The sequence below is a fragment of the Copadichromis virginalis genome, linkage group LG18 (genome assembly GCF_057382275.1).
Source record: "Copadichromis virginalis isolate Kocher_CV1m ecotype Utaka linkage group LG18, C_Virginalis_male_GT1.1, whole genome shotgun sequence".
NCBI lineage: Eukaryota > Metazoa > Chordata > Actinopteri > Cichliformes > Cichlidae > Copadichromis > Copadichromis virginalis.
In genome coordinates this window covers 9497697-9517942 of record NC_140635.1, presented here as the reverse complement: position 1 = coordinate 9517942, position 20246 = coordinate 9497697, and the positions used below count along the sequence as shown (strand labels likewise).

The following is a 20246-nucleotide window of genomic DNA, read 5'->3' as shown; positions in this document are numbered from 1 at the left end:
CTCATTCCATTATTCTGGCTATATTTTCTTACTCATTACTATTAAACTTATACTTAAGACTAACTATTAACAAAATCACACCCCAATAACTCTGTTATTACACTTTGTATTTAATCATAAAAAGGCTGGATGTTGAAACCTTTTACTTCTATTTTGTATGAGCCAGGATTCTCAACAGCTGATACTCTATGTCCAAAAAGTGACAGGTATCGTTTTATGGAGCAAAAAACTTAAGAGCGCATATTTTATAAATAATACCAACAATTACAAATGCAGACCTTTAATAGTAATAAGTAATCCTTTATTTATAATGCATAGCAATATAAAAATAGTAACATATGAAAATATTACAATGGGCACAGATGAATTTGTATCAAAAACAGCAACCAAGCCAAAGTAATGAATAACACACATAAATAACAACTGCTTGAGAGACCAAACAATTTCTTTTCATCTGTTCCTTGGCAGAAAGTTAAGACAGCTATTCAGCTTTAGGTTTCAATAAACAGAAGTAATGGATGCAGTCCCTTTGAAATGTCACACAAAAGTCTACTTGTGCATATACTTAGCTTTAACTCTTCTCTTTTTTGTTTTGTATTCCAAAAGGTTTTCATTTTCTCCAGAGGATGTCTCTCTTTCAGTGGTTATCGACTGTTCACATTCATTTTCAGACTGTTGGAATGTCGATGCTGGCCGAACGTTTCTTGCTAGAATACAATGGCCTAATTTTGCGTGCATTATCTGTCATCTTTATTTCGTACTGGCATATACTTTTGCCTACTTGTTTTGTTTTTAAGACATTTGTATGCAGTTCATCTATCATTGCAGTAATACCCTCTGGAATGAATGCCCACTGTTTAACTGTGTCTAAAACAGCATTTAGTTTTCCAACTGCATCTTCTGTGCATTTTTTGTCTGTGCTTTCAACTACAGGAGTGTCATTCAAAGTTGATAGAGGACTTTTCAGAGAGTTTTTCATTTGTTTAAAATGGCTACAAGCCACCTTCAGGCAAGCACATGTGTTATAGTGAGAGAACGTACAACAAGTGCACTGAAGTGTTTCAGCCGATGCAAAAAAACACAGATTTCCAAACAAACTTGGCATTTTTATCACTTTCAAGTCCTCACAGTGTACAAAGTAATGCCTTTCTTTCACTGCAATTCTTGCCAAGGTCTGTTTCCATGTTTGGATAGATGTCATTGTCAGCCTCTGCTAATTTTGCAAGTAACACTAGATGCTTGCAAAGAAGTCCTCGTAAGCCATATGTACAGTTGCAGTAGGACTCAACAGGGCAGACATCATACACCATGTCTTCTCTTGACTCAGATGGGACTTGATATGCATTAACTCCATGGCTGTTCTTGACTGTAATTTTAAGAGCCCAACCACTTTCCATCAGTCTTGAAGCAGAGTCTGAAACTTGAGACAAGGTGTCAGCAAACCTGTTTTTCATGCGGCCCACATCTTGCAGGGTTTTTATGACTGAGAAGTAGTCGTCGGCCTTCCCTAGGAGCACTTCAATCAGATCATCCAGACGCCTATTCTTGTAGCCAGATAAAAACTGGTATTTCAGGCGGTGGAAAAATCTGAAAAACAGTTATTTGAAATGATTAGTAACTGTAATTGAAGGAATTTAAAGTTTTAATCAAGACTGTATTATTTTTAAAAAAATTGGAATACCTATTGCACACGTCTTTTATATATATATATTTTTTTCTTCTTTTAAATGACATCAGAAACAGCAGTATGCGACATTACGTGATGGCAGAGCTTCAGTTCATCCTTTGTCATTTTTTTTTTTTTTTTTTTTTTTTTTTTTAATAAATAGGACAGGGGGAATGAATGAGAGAGAGAGGGGGAGAGAAAGAAAGAAAACCAAAGGGGAGAAGAGACGGTGAGAAGGGGGGGGGAAGAGAGACAAAAAAAAAAAAAAAAAAAAACTCCTGGGTCACCTGTATGGAGAAAAAAAAAAAAACAAACAAACAAAAACAAACAGAGGAGACAGCAAACAACAAAGAGCAAAATAATAATAGAGAAAACAAAGCACCATCACAATAAACTAGCTAGTCATAGATATCAGTATTTACTAAGTAATAAACGATATTGTGCAGCACGCAAGATAGACAGCGCACAGTGTGCTTTGAGGCAGCAGCCAAGAAAGCTTTAGTCCGCGTCTGTGAATACCCATGTGTGCATACCTGTGTGGATCAGCATGCTTGCATTCCAAAGGTTTCTCCATGTAATGATCTGCTAGGGAGTGTGGGGGGGCCACAGCCCCGTCCTCCAGGGTGTGAAGCGGGTATGGAGGAGATCAAAACTCCAGACATCCAGAGGCCCCCAGAACACAAGAGACCATGGAAGACCAACAGAGGGGCAGCCGCGCCACTGTCCCAGTAAGAGCTGAGGAGAGTCCCAGATGAGGGCTCGCCCAGCAGCCGCGGAGCAGAAGTCAGGGGGAGTTGCAGTGACGCGCCCGTGAGCTCCGCCGGCCCCCAGCTGCGCCTGAGTGACCGAGCCCTAGGCCGAGAGGCCGGGGGCACCCCACCTCCAAAGGGGCCCGAGCGAGCCCCAGGCCCCGACAAGCGGCCGCCAAGGAGTGAGCCGGTGTGTACCCGGACGCCCACCCCCAGACACAAAGAACCACCAACACACCGACACCTGAGGGAGTCCGCCACCGGCAGGGGAAGTGGTGGTGGGTGGAGATAGGCCTCCAAACCTTGGAGGGCCTGAGGTGTCCCCAGAGAGGTGGCGTCTGATACCCAACCTGACATATAGACACAGACATACAGGCACACACAGACACAAACATCCATTCCCACCCTCATGCTCTCATATGTACTCACTCCACACTCAACCAACGTGGAGACAGACATAAAGAGACGCTGTACACACAATCACACTCCCCAAGCGTACTCTACAAACCGGGTCTAGGTACCCTTGCCCCTGGAGGGGGGAATTGCACCCAGACCCAGGTGGTGTTACCCTTTTCCCTGCGGTGGGGAGAGGCAGACCACCCCGACTCCGCAGCAGCAGGGAGGCCCCACACCCCAGACCGCAGTCGGACGGCCAACTCCTCCTACTAGCCCTCCCGCTCCAGCAGGCCGCAGAGAATGGGGGTGGGAGAAGACTCCAAACCTCCCTCCACCCGCTCATTGTAGTGTTGATGCATATGTGTTCTAAGGTGCAATTAAAACCCAGGAGGGCATGGAGCTACCTGCCAAGGAGCAGCAGGTAAGCGCATAGTCCCTCCTGCTAACCCTCAATGACTAAGTGTATTTAAAATTGAGAGGTGGGCAACGACGTCAGGGGTGAGGTGTACACCCTGATGGTGATTTGGACTCCGTGATTGTGCCCACCCCCAAGATCCTATATGTATGTGTAATGAGAGTGTGAATAATGTGAATGTCTAAGTTGTGGGATAAAATTGAGGCAGAGGCAGCCAGAAGGGGACGGGGGGGGGTAGCCTCCTCTGCACCCTGGTGACATACCCCTACTCCAAGGCCCTGCATGTGTGGGTGGTTGTGGAGGAGCGGGAAGAGGGAGGCAGCTGGAGATGGGGAGGGAAGGAAGGGAGGGGCAGGTAACCCCTCCCTGGGGCCAGCTCCCCCGCTGACCCCAGTAGGCACTCCCACCCTCCGCGACCCGCCAGGGAAGGGGGGCCCAGGCCCATCAGACCGGGGCCCAGTGCAGTAGCGCCCCCCGGCTCCACAGAGCCCTGGACAGTCCACCCAACCCCACCACAGAGAAAACTGCACCCACCCCACCAACCACACATCTTCCAGACTACATAAGACGGTAAACGCCCAGGCTGAGATCTTCCTCCACCTCTCCTGTATCTCCCCCTCCTGCAGAGAGTTCCTGAGAGAAGAAAGCTCCTGCAAGATGTGACCATCCCCCCCACCAGTTGAAGAGCCCCCCAGGCGGCTCGATGCACCGGCGGCACCCTGCTCCAGGGCCGGGCCCCCATGCACCCACCCGCCCACAACCCCGGCAACACACCAACCAGGACCCGAGCCCCCGAGGCCCGGCCCGGGCCCCAGCCCAGAGACGGAGCGCCCCCAGAACCTCACGCCCATCCCGGACCCACCCAGGGGCAGCCAGGTTGCCAGGTCAGTAACCCGCGTCCGTCAGCACAGACCCTCCCCTAGCCCCGCTGCACGCAGCCGCGAGGAAACAGTAACCTGAGAGCCAACAGAGCCCTCAACCGGACGTGACCGCTACCCCGGGTTGAGCCCCCCAAGGAAGATGCCTCCGGGGAACCCCCCGGCGCCCTAAGCCTGTCCCTACCCCCTCACCAATCACAACAGTGAAGGCGGGACCAAACTATGACCCCCCACCCCCACTAGGTGATGGAGCTGATAAAAGGGGCCCAGAGCAATTGATCTAATGTGGTGGCAGAGGCTGTGTCAAGACTAATGTAATCTAATAGATAATTTCTATATTGGTTAGAATTAAGATTATTTTTATTTTTCCAGTTCATGAGGACTGTTTTCTTGGCTATGCATAGGGCAGTGAAGATCATATGGGCTATATTCTTTTCTGAAGTGACATTATCTAAGCTGCCCAACAAACACACTAAGGGGGAGGTTGGAATGTTACATTTCAGACATTTTGATAAGTCTTCACATATCTCGCGCCAAAACTTTTGCACTGGTGGACAGAACCAAAGAGCGTGGATGTAATTGTCTGGTGTATTGCCTTGACAGTGTGAGCAGTTGTTGGAAGATGTAAAGCCCATCTTGAACATCCGATGACCTGTATAGTGCACTCTATGAAGTATTTTGTATTGTATTAATTGCAGACTGGGATTTTTAATTAATTTAAAAGTTTTTAAGCAAATCTGAGACCAGAAGTTTTGGTCTAGGTTGACTGATAAATCTGCTTCCCACTTTGCAGTAGGAAGGGATATTGATTCATCTAATTTAGAAAGTGTTCTGTATATTTTAGATAATAATTTGGGGGATTTAAGAGTAAGAAAATGTGCCGCACTTAGTGGTGTTTGTAATTCAACTTGACTGAGGTTAAATTTCTTTTTTACTATGGATTTAATTTGTTGATATTCTAAAAACCTTGTCTTGTTGATCCCATATTGTTCAACTAGTCTGTCAAATGGAATAAATTCTGTTCCCTCTAATATATGTTCTAAGTATTTAATTCCTTTACAACTCCATTCTGGGAAATTAATCATATTATTGTTTTGTAATATGTCAGGGTTATTCCAGATAGGTGTACGTTTGCATGGGATTAATGAAGACTCCGTTATTTTTAGAAACTCCCACCATGCTGTTAGAGAAAAGCTGATGTTGATACTTTTAAAGCATTCATGTCTTTTGATGTTTGAGCTAATAAATGGTAGGTCTGAAATCTCTAGATCCTTGCATAGTGCCTGTTCAACATCTAGCCAGGGCTCAACTAAGAAGGTATGTTTTAACCATTCTGAGATGAACTGAAGCCTGTTGGCTAAGAAGTATTGGTGAAAATTAGGCAGATCTAATCCTCCTCTATCCTTGGTTCTTTGTAGCGTTTTTAAGCTAATACGCGGGGGTTTATCTTTCCAAAGGAATTTGGAAATATATGAATCCAGAGATCTGAACCAATCTTGTGATGGTTTGTTAGGGATCATCAAAAATAAGTAATTTATTTTTGGCAAGATCATCATTTTTATAGTGGCGACCCTTCCCATGAGTGATATGGGTAAAGATTTCCATCTAGTCAGATCGCCTTCTACTTTCTTTAGAAGTGGGATGTGGTTTAGTTTAGTTAAGTCTGAAAGCTTAGGAGAGATATTAATACCTAAATATTTAATATTTCCGGATTGCAGTGGGGCAGAGGAAGAATTATGGAAGGAGCAGTTAATGGGGAGAACTGTAGATTTTGGCCAGTTAATTGAATAATCTGAAACTCTTGAAAACCAGTTTATTAAAGTAATTACCTCAGAGAGGTTGGTTTGTGTGTTTTGCAGAAAAAGCAACACATCATCCGCATAGAGACTGATTTTATGTTCTATGTTCTTACATTTTATGCCCTTAATTGTTGTAGCCTGTCTAAATGCTGCTGCTAGAGGTTCGATAAAAATTGCAAAAAGTGAGGGGGAGAGTGGGCATCCCTGTCTGGTGCCCCTCAGGAGACAGAAGCTGGAGGATGTCTGGGCACACGTCTTTTATAAAGGAATGCTCTGTGCCGGTTTAGCTGATTTAGGCAAATCCACCTACTCTGTTTTTTGTTGTGATAACATAAAAAACGCTGCTAGAATTTAAAGGATTTGCCTAAAACCTGTTCTGGCAATGACATGACGAACCTACTCAGTTTAGCCTCTTGGATTAAAGCATAATATCTTTTTTTCAGCAATACAATTGAATGAGGTCAAAATAATAAATCATACCTTTCAATCACATTGTTTGTTTCAGAACGAGCGTGACTGAAGCGACGGCCGTAGTCACACCACATGTGGCCAATGCCTTCCCAGTGCTTCTGAAAATACTGGCACACCAAAGGGTATTGCTTAAATGTCTGGCAGAACTCTGCTGATGTGGCTTTAAAGTCGTCCTCCTAAGAGAATTGGATGCAACAGAATATATTTCAATCCATTTAACAGACCTATTGAAATCTTTAATATTATGTATTGAAGGCCTTTTCCTTTTATTGAATAACATTAAGAATTTTAAGTTATTAATAATATGTCGTGTTTTTGTATTAAGAAGCAATTATTTCTTCCCTTACAATGGCTAAGAAGGAACACTAAACCTATAAGCATATTTGGTTTCAGCATCTGTCTGTGAAAGAATCCCACTCACAAGTTCTACTGCACAGTGGGTGACACAATGATGTTCTGCACAGCTTAAGTACTTGTTTTGATAAGCAAGATAAGAAGCCAGTTTTAGAAATTGTTTCAAAAATCTATTTTGTATCTCTCTGTAACTTTTTTTAGCAACTGAAAGTTATTATGCTCTTAGTGTAATCAAGAAATCAAAATGTGAAATAGACAAATTACACTTACAGATGTGCAAGCTTTCAGCTTACAAAAGAAAGAAATGATTTCATTTCTCTTTTGGGTGTTAGAAAGCCCATGGACCCCGGACTCTGATTTTGAAAGCCATCGATTAACAGCCTGTGAATGTAAGAGAAAAAAAGTTAATCTGGAGAGAGAGACAGAGGAGCAGCTGTACAAAAAGCATAAAAGAAAGCTGACGTCCAAAAATAACTTTGTCACTCACTGGACAAGAGGACCTGTGCATTACAGAAATCAACCAGGCAAACATATTTTTAAATGTCAAAAAGAGCTTTGGGAAGCAGCCACCAGAAGATGAGTGCACTGTGGTCTTAAATGGATGGACATAGTCACTCAACATTTTATCCCTTTATATTCATTAACCTGAGTAGGTGAATATCACAATGAGGCAAATCATAACAACAGGACCCTGTTGTAAAAATGTGTTTCAGGTGCATCTTAGACAACGTGAAAAGAAAACAATGTGGTTTACCTGCAAGACATGGTACCAGCATAGAAGGATAGCTGACTCTGGAAAAACCTTCTGCAAAGCATTTATTTCCGCAAAGTCTTTGTCAACCATAAATGCTCTACAGAAAAAAAGAAAACACTAAATGAGATTAAACAGTATGAAAATGTTTTTGCTATCTCAAAGCACCACTTCAATGCCAAATTAAACATTTCAACTCACAAGTAGATATATAAAATACTGCATACAGCCTATAGGAATAACTTTAACAACTGGAAAGGAAAGTTTTTTTGCAGCCCATGCTGCAGCTATAGCATTAGATTCTGGCATGTTATAACTTTTTTGAAAAGGAATTATTTCAAAATTAATAGCTGTCAATGTATTATTTACCTCGGGGAAGTTGGGAAATGCTCACAAACTATTCCAAGAACAGTTTCCAGGGTTTTCTGACTTTCGTTGCTGACAATAGCATAGGCCACAGGGGGCCTGTTCTTCATACCGCGCTAAGTGAGTTAGCTGGATGAGATTGTTGACGATTTCGCGTGATCCTGGATCGTTCGGTTCCCCGAAGCCCATCCGGGACTTGCTGTCATAGCAACAGAGCCGTAAGCGTAAACCTGCTGGGGAGCAGGTTTACTTTATGTAAACAGGATTAGATCGCGGCCACACAGGTATGTCCGCGTCATTCATACGAAAGCAACAGCGATATTCCACCACTGTTTCACCATAAATAAATAACATCAATGTAACTAAAGATAATGCAGCACTTGATCCTTTTATTGATTTCACACAGATACATACAGGTCATTCCCTAAAAAAGGGAAATGTACTATTAACATTCTATTACATGTATGTGATTATTACAGATGTAATTCATATTTCAGAGTAGTAATTGTAAATTACTTCGTGTAATCAAGATGAGAGACCACGGCTATAAAAGCGAAGGTGGATTTGGGAAGTCTGTCGCAGTCATATCCTGTCCGTTTACGCGAGCAACCCATTGCGGAAGGTGCAAGATTGATAAGGATAGTCCTCAGAATTCAGCGTATATTGCGGGACAGACAGGATCCTTTAGCTCAGCGCGACAGTGTGCTCATAGAGAGATATCGATTTTCCCGTGAGGGTATTATTCACTTAACCAACTTGTTGACGAGGGGGTGCAGGACCACCACCTGTCTTTTTTTTTTTGCTCTGCCCTTTTCTTGGTTGCTGTTATGAACAAACAAACAGAGTATTCCAGGGTCTCTTTCCAAGAGACGACAAGCAATATAAGTGATAAATATTACCATTCTGTAGAATATTCTTATATTTCACTTTTACTTGTTCCCATGTTCTAGTGGGTCCTGTTGTGGCTCTAATGTGAAAGGGGATATAATATAACATATTATAATATAATATAATGTAATATAATATTGGATAATATGGTGTGATATGATAAATCTACCCTACCGCCTACTGGTGTTGGCCAGAGGGGCCGATGGCGCAATATGGCAGCCTGGCTTCTGTCAGTCTGCCCCAGGGCAGCTGTGGCTACAACCGTAGCTGCCTCCACCAGTGTGTGAATGTGAGAGTGAATGAATAGTGGCATTGTAAAGCGCTTTGGGTGCCTTGAAAAGCGCTATATAAATCCACTCCATTATTATTGTTATTATTATTATTATTAAATTACTTACGAGTTTGATTTGTCAGCAACTTTCTGCCAGCCCTCTCTCCTTGCTTTTGCAGCCTTTGCAGTGTTCCCTTGCGTTTTAATTAAACTCTGAAACTCCTGAAATCCCTCACTCAAGAGTTCTTGCTCTGCTGCCGAAAAATACCGAGCGCGCTCCTTCGACATTTTCGCCGACCAATCAAAGGGTTGCCGATCAATGTTTCTACTATCGATGCGTAGCCCCTGTTGGGCCACCCAGTGATCTCACATTACTTCATCCAGCTATACTAATCGTCAACAACAGGTGTGTTCGGGGAACCGGAATAGCGAGCTCAGAGTTAGCGCGATGATTTGGTCTTGGATGTTTCATTTGATCTTGGATGTAGTAAGCGACGTACGAAGCACAGGGCCAGGGACTCCATGCCCATGATCATCTCTTACAACAAGTGTGAATAAGGGAAATGAATACTGGTTAACGCAGTGCGTGGTGTCAACAAATACTAACTGTTTTGCATAGTTCTCCATGTTTGATTTCATTACAGGTGTCTGCAAAATAATCATTAGTTCTTGGTCAGATGTGTATGGTTGATAGAAGAGAACATGTTCTTGATGTTTTCCATTAAGTAAGGTATGTACACATTGACTGTCTCCACAGTTAAAGTGCTTCTTCCTCATCATGCAGGTTCTAACACTGTCAATGTCACGTGGTGTGACAAAATGCTCTCTGTTGTGAAGATCTCTGTGTCCATGTTCTTTGGCCCATTTATGACATTCGGTTAGTATGATGGCTGGCTTAGTTCCAAGGGAAAGCAGTTCCTCAATCTTCCTCCTCAAATCACTGGAAATATTGTTGAAATGTGCGTCTTTTGGGTCCGAAGGATCATGCCCATCATGCTTATCATATGTACGCTGCACGATGACTGTGTGGTCTTTCCAACATTTGAGTACTTTAAATGAAACATAGGCCTTACAGCCCACTGCTCTGTAGCTGTTTCGACTTTTTTCCCCAGCTCTGATGCAGTTGAATTTGTAATAGTCTCTTTTCCTGTCTTTACCTGAGGCAACAGTTAAACATTTATAATGTCCATGAAGGGTTAATGAGTTCAATTTTTCTAACACAACACTGAATGGGTCCTCCTGGCATTGTGACACATGCACACAAAGTTGTGTGTCTTTTCCAGTTCTTTTTTTTTTCGTCATTCAGAACACTTCTTCTAATTATGTCGTCCATTTCTGGTGGAAAAATAGCGAAGGTTTAATTAGTCAATATTCATTAATTCATTTTAACTTGTTTTGGGGTTTTTTGCAATACAATGTAAATATTAAATATAATATTAAAAAAAATATATATATAAAATAATATAAAACAAACAGGGGCTAAAAGAAGCTAAACTTTCATATGGTATGTCTCTGGCAACTTTAACATGATGTCCCAGGGACAACATCTACACGATGTCCCAGGGCAACTTCTACATGATGTCCCAGGGACAACATTTACGCGATGTCCCAGGGACAACATTTACGCGATGTCCCAGGGACAACATTTACGCGATGTCCCAGGGACAACATCTACGCGATGTCCCTGGGACAAATTTGTAAATTTCTGGATTACTGTTAATCTCCATAGAATCAAGAACTCATGTCCAGTTTCACAGCTATGGACCAGTTAATTATGTTTCCAGGTGATAGTTTGATTCATAGATTCAGCACACAACCATAAGTCTAGGCCTTTTAGTCCAGATTCTCTTCACTTATGTTTGTAAAATGATCAGGGAAGCTACTGCAATTTTGCCTGACCCAACCCCCGGGCCACGAAACACCCAAAAAGTTGGGGAACGCTGGTCTAGAGAACACTGGTTAGCTAATGCTGTCGTCAAGTAGCCTATCGCTAGCAAACAAACAGCAAGCCAAGTGAGGAACATATGTATAATGCTTACCGTTTATTAAAGGAAAGTATCCTAAATTGACTTCAAATTCGGCGGACAGGCGAATTGACTTCAAATTCGGCGGACAGGCGGCGGTTTTTCGCTTCTTCACTTGTATTTCGAAATAATCGAAGGCGGGTATTTCGAAGTCGCAAAGGAATTACGTCACAAGAAGGTGATTGGTCACTTGCAATGTTGAACCTGGAACAACATTAATTATGATGATGTGGGAACAATGCTGACACGAGGAAATCAGATCGTCCTTATTTTACCACTAGTTGACCTTTTAATGATGGAAGGCTTACCAGCCACATTTGAAACACTGTCCTCTGGATTAACACCATCATCAACACCAATATTTTAAATGCAAATGTTCGCAACCAGATAACCATTCACTCACTTCATAAATAAACTCATCATAACACATTGTTTTTGCTTTAAACCATGTTTCATGCTTTTCATTTTCATCATCTGGTAACACACAGATCAAAGTTTACATAGGTATAAATAGCTCTAACACTTTACTCCAGCCTGGCGTCCACACATGTGGACATCACATTTTGGGTTATTTAGACCAAAATACTAAATCTTGATCAACAAGTGCCTGATATACAGTTATGAGGACATTATACTGCAACTGTTCTATCGAAATTTCAAATTAATGTCCTCATATGTGGCTCTCATTTTTCTCAGAAACAAAAATTAGGTAAAGAAAAACAAAACCTGGTAATTCTTTCTTTTTACATTCATCGGGTTCCAATCGGCCCAAATATCAAAGAGAAATTAAAAATGCATGCCATGGAAGATTTCGGGTCTTAGGGGGTTAAAATGACCAGACCCCTCCGGCCTGTTTTCCAGGCCACTAAATTAAACCCAGTCAATTACCAATTGAACAGAATAAAAACCTACGAGGTCCACTAATAGTCCAAAAGTCCAAATCTTTAATAGAAAAGACAGGCAGAACTCAAACAAACAATAATCCAAACGAGGAGCATATATACACACTGGAAAGTAAATAATTATAAGTTATTAAATCAGACTAATTAAATACAGTAAAACTAATAAGGGAAGACGAACACACGGGAAATAAAAATAACAGTGTAAACATACCAAAACTCAAAATAAAACAGGAAAGCTACTACAAACCGAGTGTGACACAATTACATTCATATTGAAACATATGTGATAATTTTCTTTCTTTGTAGCATTTTTAAGATATGTGTTAGAACAGTCATTATGCTGTTTGGATTAGGAACCAATCATTTTTGCCAAATAGTTAACACAAACTTAGAACAACAATGAACAATTTTCAAGATTCTGATTTACAGAACAAACAAAAGTCACAAAAGGTTTCATTATTTAAGAGACAAGATCAAGTTTTTCACACAGGAATGAAATGACAGAATCCAGTGCAGCGGGGCCAAAGGTGTGTGTCAGCAAACTGAAGGTTGAGGAATCAGTCAGCTCATGTTTAAGATTGTGTTGGATTTTGAGAAGAGTCTGTCTGTTATTAGAAAGTAAGATTAACAATGTTACACCAATAACCCAAATACGGGGAAATGACAAATAATACCAAAAAAGATACAACTTTCATATTGTTTTACTAACTTACTTTGTCATATCAGCACTTGAATGGTCGATGCCTTTACAGACCATGTCTGTTGTGACATCGCAGGCCAATCTTCCGGCAAACCCGAGGGCTAGCTCCCCAGCCTCCTCTTCACTCAGAACACTAAACACTGTTACTTTAGTTTTGGCCTTCTTAGGCCTGTCAAGAATCATTGCGGGCAGTTTGGCTTTACGGCCCTAAAAAAGAAAAAGTGCAAACACCAAAAGAGCAGAGAGAGACACACACGCGCACAAAGTTAAATGCTTTTGTTTACATGGTGTAATTGTGTATATGTTGCAGCAAATGCACAATTTCCAGCCACATTGTCACTTCATTGATACGAGTAACCCGGATTTATTTCAGGTGACATCAAAATCACGAAATGTATACCTACCCCAATCAAACCTCTGAAAACATGAACTGACATGTTCTCTGCGTTGATTCTGCGCTTGATCTCATCTTCTGTTATTGTGTAGGTTTTCTTTTTTGAGCTTGGTACAGATAAGCGACCATGCACTCTGTAAACTGTACTAGTTCCTTCTGAATCAGTTTGGAATTCTGTATCTGCATCGATCCTGTCAACATCATCAGCAGCAGCATTATCTGTACTCAGACTTGTGCCGTATACTTCTGCTTCTTTTTCGTTGTCTTCAGTCTGTGTACCTTCATCTCTTTCAGTCTGTGTACCTTCATCTCTGACTGTCAGTCTTCCTATCTCACTGTTACTTGTCGATTTGCTGCAGATGTTCTCTCCCTTAGGAACTTTTCCTTTGTCATTCGCTGCCTGATGCTTTCCCTGATGACATTCTTCACTGGCTACTTCTATTGCTCCTCCTGTATAGCCACCCACTATGCTGCACAACTCCTTTCCCTCTGCTGTGCTGCACTGTGCTGTTACATAAAGAAGAATGATATAAACAGCACTATATCAATTTAATTGTGAAGAGAAATCCCCACAATACGACACAGTTATGTCTAAAATAGTTTTGTGTAAAAACTGGATCTTGAAACGTCCACTTTAATTACACAGTCCTGGTGTGCAAAGGCAAAATTACGAAAAAAAATTTCACTTTAAACATTTTTGGACATTGTTTAGTTATATTGTGACTTACTCTCACAGAAGATACAGATGCCACAAACAGACTTTGAACAACGCATGTGCTTGTATGCACCACATTTCTGGCACTGCACCTGTGAATTTAAAAAAAAAAAAAAAGAAGAAGAAATAAACAAACAAAAAACAAATGAACAAAGTCCATTAAATAAACAATCTATATGGCTAAGGACATGTCATAGTGTACCCGGTCTTTGGCTGCAATCACACACCAGCACTGACTGCACTTCCTAGTTCGATCTGCAAAATATAATTTGTTTAAGTACAAGTTACATTTTCCAATGTTAGAGAAAAAGAAGGCAGCTCATTTTATCTTTACCTATTGAGGAAAATAAGTAGTGGCAAAGTCGGGACCTGAGCTTTGTGATTTCAGTGTTGTACTCCTCCACTTGTGTTTTACCGTCAATGAGAGATTGGGCAAACTAATAATTGACGAAGAAGAAAAAAAAAAAAAAGAACAAAAAGAATTAGATTAACAAAGAAATGTTTGTTTGTTTTTAACCCCCCCCGAGAAAAAAAAAAAAAAAACAGAGCAACCAAAGCAAAGCATTACTGCTGAAATGGTTCAATCTACAAAAAAAATTGAGATTTTACCATCCTGCCTCTAAGGCTTTAAAAACTGAATAGGCAAAGATGTAAACATTACTTATATAGGTTAAAGCTATAGTTTTCAGTACCATTATGACATGCACTCCACATGAGTTCCCATCCTGTTGATGTGGGTGGCTCACATGTGACAAGGTCCACTCTCCAGCGCAGCCTCTTGCTGAAGCAAATGAGCTGAGAGATCGCAGTTATTACAAATAAAAAGCATATAGAGAAATCAATAACCACGTTCGGTAATGATTTCAATTAAATTAAATATGTTATGTTAAATATGTTAATTAATTACCTCCAGTTTTTCAACACCGCACTTTTTCTGACCTCCGACTCGCCAAATGAATTCATATAGACTATGGTCCTCTTGGGTATGTCACAAAACTGTTTTGTAAAAAGATGGATATGGTAGGCTTGGGCCTTGAGCTTTCCTAATGAGGGACACTGAAAAGTATCATGCACTAGAGAGAGTGCAAAATCTGTGCAACTTACAAACAAGGTCCAGTGGCTGCCGTTTTCCAGACAGGCTCCAATCAATTTCTCATACATCTGAAAGATGTTTTTCTGGAAATAAAAATAATGTGACAAGTATGTTTTTCTGTCAAGAATGACACTGCAAAACTGCAAAAGCTTGTCAGGTGAGACTTGTAATTAATTCTGCAGATACACAAACATATAGAAAGTGTCATTTTTGGTTTACATTAATTAATTTCTATAGTGTGTACAAAACAAATCAAGACCACAGACTCAACACGCACCACTCAATTTTTGGTGTTCTTTATCAGTTGGCCAAGACAGAAATGTTTTAATCTGTGTGCATTGCTTTTGAACAAGTCTTTACACAGAAAAGGTTTCAGAAAGGTATTTTTCAGGTTCTTCTGACAAGGCTTCAATTTTGGAAAATGCTGTTTGTTTATAGTGGCAACTTATAAACCCTTTGTGATAAGAACATAGTTACCACAGTCCAAGTCATACCTTCAAAAAGTATGCACTTTGTGCTCTTGTGGACCCATCCAAAATTTTTCCAGTGATTTGGCTTGGTATTGGATAAATGTGAGGGAAATTCTATAAAAATAACATAAATACACCTATGTTTTCAAATACATTACAAAAAACGTAAACATGCTATGTCATTATGATCAAACAAGCTTTTCAACATACCTCACACTGCAAATAGATTAGGCCATCTATTACCTTATAAAACAAATAAATAAATAGATATAAATAAAAACAGAACTAAGGAATACGATTCATTAAGTAAATTGTACAATAAAGTGTATTTAAAGCAGAATTTAACATTAGTTTTATGACAACATAAAAGGATTTTTATGTCAAGAGGTACCTCATCTGAAATGTTAGTCTGGTCAAACAGGGATTTCAAACTTGAAATACCAATAGAGTTTGGTCCAGCTACTCCCACAAGGTAATCTGTGAGAAAGCATATGCTGTAGTCAACAGATATCATTTTCTTTTTGCATGCTGCAACCATCATCCATTTCAGTCTTCTAGGAGCTTTGTCTGGTTGTAGTTCTTTTTTCTCCTCCTCATCTATTAATTAAATTGTTTTCTGACCTTCCTAACTGTTTCCGACCTGTCTTCCCAATGTGATGTTTAAGCAATATATGTATGGTCAGAAGGGGGTGAAATTTTCATTGCAGTTGTACGTGTAACATTGCATGTGATAATAAAAGGCTTGATTGGTTGATTATTCAACATGAGTTGACATTTACCTGACATTGTGAAGGAGTCACAGTTTCTGTAAGGGTGTAAGAACATAACATGTGGATTTGTTACACTTCTTTTTCACAAGTTAATAACAATCAATAATTTTCATTCCATTATTTACAAGCTATCACACGATGTCCCAGGGACAACATTTACACGATGTCCCAGGGCAAATTCTACATGATGTCCCAGGGACAACATTTACACAATGTCCCAGGGACAACATTTACGCGATGTCCCAGGGACAACATCTACACGATGTCCCAGGGCAAATTCTACATGATGTCCCAGGGACAACATTTACACAATGTCCCAGGGACAACATTTACGCGATGTCCCTGGGACAACATTTACGCGATGTACCAGGACAAATTTGTAAATTTCTGGATTACTGTTAATCTCCATAGAATCAAGAACTCATGTCCAGTTTCACAGCTATGGACCAGTTAATTATGTTTCCAGGTGATAGTTTGATTCATAGATTCAGCACACAACCATAAGTCTAGGCCTTTTAGTCCAGATTCTCTTCACTTATGTTTGTAAAATGATCAGGGAAGCTACTGCAATTTTGCCTGACCCAACCCCCGGGCCACGAAACACCCAAAAAGTTGGGGAACGCTGGTCTAGAGAACACTGGTTAGCTAATGCTGTCGTCAAGTAGCCTATCGCTAGCAAACAAACAGCAAGCCAAGTGAGGAACATATGTATAATGCTTACCGTTTATTAAAGGAAAGTATCCTAAATTGACTTCAAATTCGGCGGACAGGCGAATTGACTTCAAATTCGGCGGACAGGCGGCGGTTTTTCGCTTCTTCACTTGTATTTCGAAATAATCGAAGGCGGGTATTTCGAAGTCGCAAAGGAATTACGTCACAAGAAGGTGATTGGTCACTTGCAATGTTGAACCTGGAACAACATTAATTATGATGATGTGGGAACAATGCTGACACGAGGAAATCAGATCGTCCTTATTTTACCACTAGTTGACCTTTTAATGATGGAAGGCTTACCAGCCACATTTGAAACACTGTCCTCTGGATTAACACCATCATCAACACCAATATTTTAAATGCAAATGTTCGCAACCAGATAACCATTCACTCACTTCATAAATAAACTCATCATAACACATTGTTTTTGCTTTAAACCATGTTTCATGCTTTTCATTTTCATCATCTGGTAACACACAGATCAAAGAACCATGAATAGTTCTTGCTTCATTACACAAAGCAACAGAATCATTAGTTGAGGCTTGAACCATATAGATATAGATACTATTATCTATATCTAGTGATGTACTTACAATATAGATATTATTTTCATATACTCTCTTGTAGATGATTAGCTTTATTTAATTTAGCTTTTCTATCACATTGCAGTCTGTCCAGTTTCTCTGCAAGTGCTTTAGCAGTTATTTTCTGCGGGTCGCTTGGCTCGATAGTTCAAACGTTTGAATTTGGATATGGTAAGGATTTGTAGAAGAACAGAATGTGCCTTTGGTTTTCGGTTAAACATTTGCAACTCTGGTATAGATAAATGTGATATATTAACCTTGACACACTCCAATCCTTGCTATCCAAAAAGACTGTGTGGAAGAAAAAAATACAAATGAAAATTTCCCTTTAACGTTTTGTTTTAATGTTCAGTTTCATGCAGTTTGGTAATTTTAATTTCTCTTACCAAAACCATGATAATTTCATTTTCTATTCTAGATTTTCTAGTGCTGTCAGCGTTAGTCTCGTTAAAATCACGTTAACGCCATAACCGCATTAACTCGGCAAATCTCCGTTAGCGAGTTAATGCGGGTCGCCCGCTGCATGGGGCTGCATGGCGTCAACGCGTTACCGCAGTTAGCTCGGCCCAATAGATTTCATCTCATGATCTTACGTGATGTTACTAAATTACCAAGCCTTAAACTTGTAAATTCTAGATGGATGGATTTAAATTAAAGGTTTTTTATGTTTAATACAATTATTCCCTGGATTAGACAGTTTAATTCTTCTTTCTAGCTGCTTCAAAGCATGAACAACTACTTAAATGTTCAAGTTTCCACTTCATGTTAACGCTTAAATATTCTTTTACTCTCATTAAACCTAAATACATTCCTATAGAATGATAAGATCAGGAGAGATGACCGAAACCAAGGACATGAATGTACAGACAAAAGGAATCAAAAAAGAAATCCCCTCTCTCATGATACGTGAACAAGACCCTGAGATACATAAACTCTTTCACCTGGGTCAGCAACTCATCCCTAACTCGGAGTGGGCGCTCCACTTTTTTCCAGCTGAGGAACATGGCCTCAGACTTGGGGGTGCTGATTCTCATAAAAATCCTCCCTAGGGGTCCTCCCACCAAAGACTGCCTCAGTGCCCAGACTCATATACCTCATCCCCAGACTCTATTTCCTCTACAGAAGAAGTGTTAGTGTGATTGAGGAGGTCCTTGACGTATAAACTGACAACGGTCTCTAGTCTTGTCAGCCGAGGATCTTTATGGTCATGGTCGGCCTCCAGATCTGCTCCGTCTTTCTTTGCCAGCCTCCTGGTCAGCCCTCTTAACTGCTGTGTCTCTGCCGCTAGCCTCCTGAACTCTCACTTCTTTGTTTTGGATTTTTTTTTCTTAAATATGGTCCTTCTTTCCCTGTCAGTACTCTTACTGGAGCATTTTGGGTCACCTGAAGGTGTTTCAGGGAATTTTTACGACAGCCTGATAATAATGAATTACAGTAGTTCTGCCTAGAAGTAATAATGCATAAACTAGTTTTTCAACATCACTCTTAAACAGGATGTTTCTAATTTGAGAGATTTTGCGCAAATGAAAGAAAGCAGTCCTACATATTTGTAGTCAGAAGAGAGTCAGACACACGAAAAAAGCTCTAGTCAGAAATGCATAAGAACAGGGGTCTCAAACTCAATTTAGCTGGGGGCCGCTGGAGGCAGAGTCTGGGTGAGGCTGGGCCGCATTAGGTTTTCCACAAGAAAGGCATGGTTAAAAAATTCCAATCTTCGCAAATCTCTTTATTTTTTTTTTTAACACAAAATATGAAAAATAAATAAGCAAATTAAGAATTAATAAGAAAATTAATCAATCTGTAATACAGATTGATATAGACTCAATACTTGAAATGTGCAATTCACTTGTATTTTTATTTTTATTCCTATTTATTCTATTTATCCCCTTCGTATATTTTATTTATATTGTCTCTGTATTTATATATATATGTGTGTGTGTATAACTCTGTAACTTCTGTCGGTGCTGTGCTTTTTTGGAAATCGAATTTCCCAGAGGAACCCACCCGAGGGATTAATAAAAATAACTGTGAAAAAATAACTAAAAATCCCACTGACGTGTGTATAAATCTATATACGTATAATGTCCCGCTGGGCAGCAACTTAAAAAAAAAAAACTTTTTTTGAAGTGTTGTGAACGCAGCGCGCTGGGGCGAATGTCCGCGTTTGCCCAAAGGAGGAAGCCAGCCAGGTACAGAAAAGAAAGAAACACTCCATACGTCATACATTAAAATACATTATCAAACTCGCGGGTCGCACTAACATTAAATTTTCATATTAAGGTGGGGGCCAAAAACTATCGTCCTGCGGGCCGCGAGTTTGAGACCCCTGGCATAGAGGATTGCACTGCTGTTAAGCGTTGTTTTGGGTGTTCTGCATGTACACGAATAGCTTTTCATGATGTACTTTCTGGATAGCAGGAATGGTATCTGGAGCAAAGTTCACATAGCAACATTGGCTCCATTAGAGTTAACCTCTAAGTAAAATGGGACGTGCTTGCCACACTGGCAAATACTATTATACTCATTTAGTACAGGTCAAATATTACAGGTCTGCCACTGACTGAAACTGTATTTAAGTTGACATTAAATCCAAAAGGTTAAATTCAAAAGAGAGATTATTAAAAAAACATATCCAGCAGCTCTGCATTTGTTTGCAACTCAGGTTCTTATTCCAAAGGGATCAGTGGTAACTTTTTGTTTTGGTAAGCACTCCAGTCTGTCATGGCTCTCTGCACAAATGTCTTTACAAAGCTTTTCCTAACGGCTTCCTGTTGAAGCCGTTAAATCCAAAAGTCTAGGTGTATTGTTTGGGGAGTGTCTGTGTTTGATAAAACCAGTTTGATCCAGGTGAATTATGGATGAGATGACTTTCTCAA

General features: G+C 40.3%; 2 protein-coding genes across 2 annotated transcripts; both read right to left on the bottom strand.

The window, feature by feature from the left end:
- Positions 1-275: 275 nt before the first annotated feature.
- Positions 276-11300, bottom strand: LOC146687266 (uncharacterized). Its single transcript, XM_085440310.1, has 7 exons — positions 11044-11300; positions 9512-10339; positions 7849-7949; positions 7483-7579; positions 6999-7109; positions 6384-6550; positions 276-1587 (listed from the first exon to the last, which is right to left on the bottom strand). Exons 2-7 carry the CDS (start codon positions 10304-10306, stop codon positions 1125-1127), a joined length of 1734 nt encoding a protein of 577 aa, XP_085296436.1. The 5' UTR covers positions 10307-10339; positions 11044-11300; the 3' UTR covers positions 276-1124.
- A 649-nt stretch (positions 11301-11949) lies between these two features.
- Positions 11950-17200, bottom strand: LOC146687265 (uncharacterized). The gene is made up of 9 exons (XM_085440311.1): positions 16794-17200; positions 15694-16107; positions 14647-15545; positions 14432-14534; positions 14074-14176; positions 13942-13994; positions 13753-13831; positions 12644-13531; positions 11950-12535 (listed from the first exon to the last, which is right to left on the bottom strand). The coding sequence occupies exons 3-8, from the start codon at positions 14898-14900 to the stop codon at positions 12972-12974; spliced, it is 1152 nt and encodes a 383-aa protein (XP_085296437.1). The 5' UTR covers positions 14901-15545; positions 15694-16107; positions 16794-17200; the 3' UTR covers positions 11950-12535; positions 12644-12971.
- Between the last annotated feature and the right edge of the window lie 3046 nt (positions 17201-20246).

Coding starts and splice junctions, on each gene's coding strand:
- LOC146687266 (XM_085440310.1), bottom strand. CDS start 10,306: ATGACGAAAAAAAAAAGAACTGGAAAAGACACACAACTTTGTGTGCAT. Junction 7,580..7,848: donor CATTTCCCAACTTCCCCGAG/GTAAATAATACA, acceptor TTTTTTCTGTAG/AGCATTTATGGTTGACAAAG. Junction 7,110..7,482: donor GCTGGTACCATGTCTTGCAG/GTAAACCACATT, acceptor TTACATTCACAG/GCTGTTAATCGATGGCTTTC.
- LOC146687265 (XM_085440311.1), bottom strand. CDS start 14,900: ATGTATGAGAAATTGATTGGAGCCTGTCTGGAAAACGGCAGCCACTGG. Junction 14,535..14,646: donor GCGGTGTTGAAAAACTGGAG/GTAATTAATTAA, acceptor GCGATCTCTCAG/CTCATTTGCTTCAGCAAGAG. Junction 14,177..14,431: donor GTGGAGTGCATGTCATAATG/GTACTGAAAACT, acceptor GTCAATTATTAG/TTTGCCCAATCTCTCATTGA.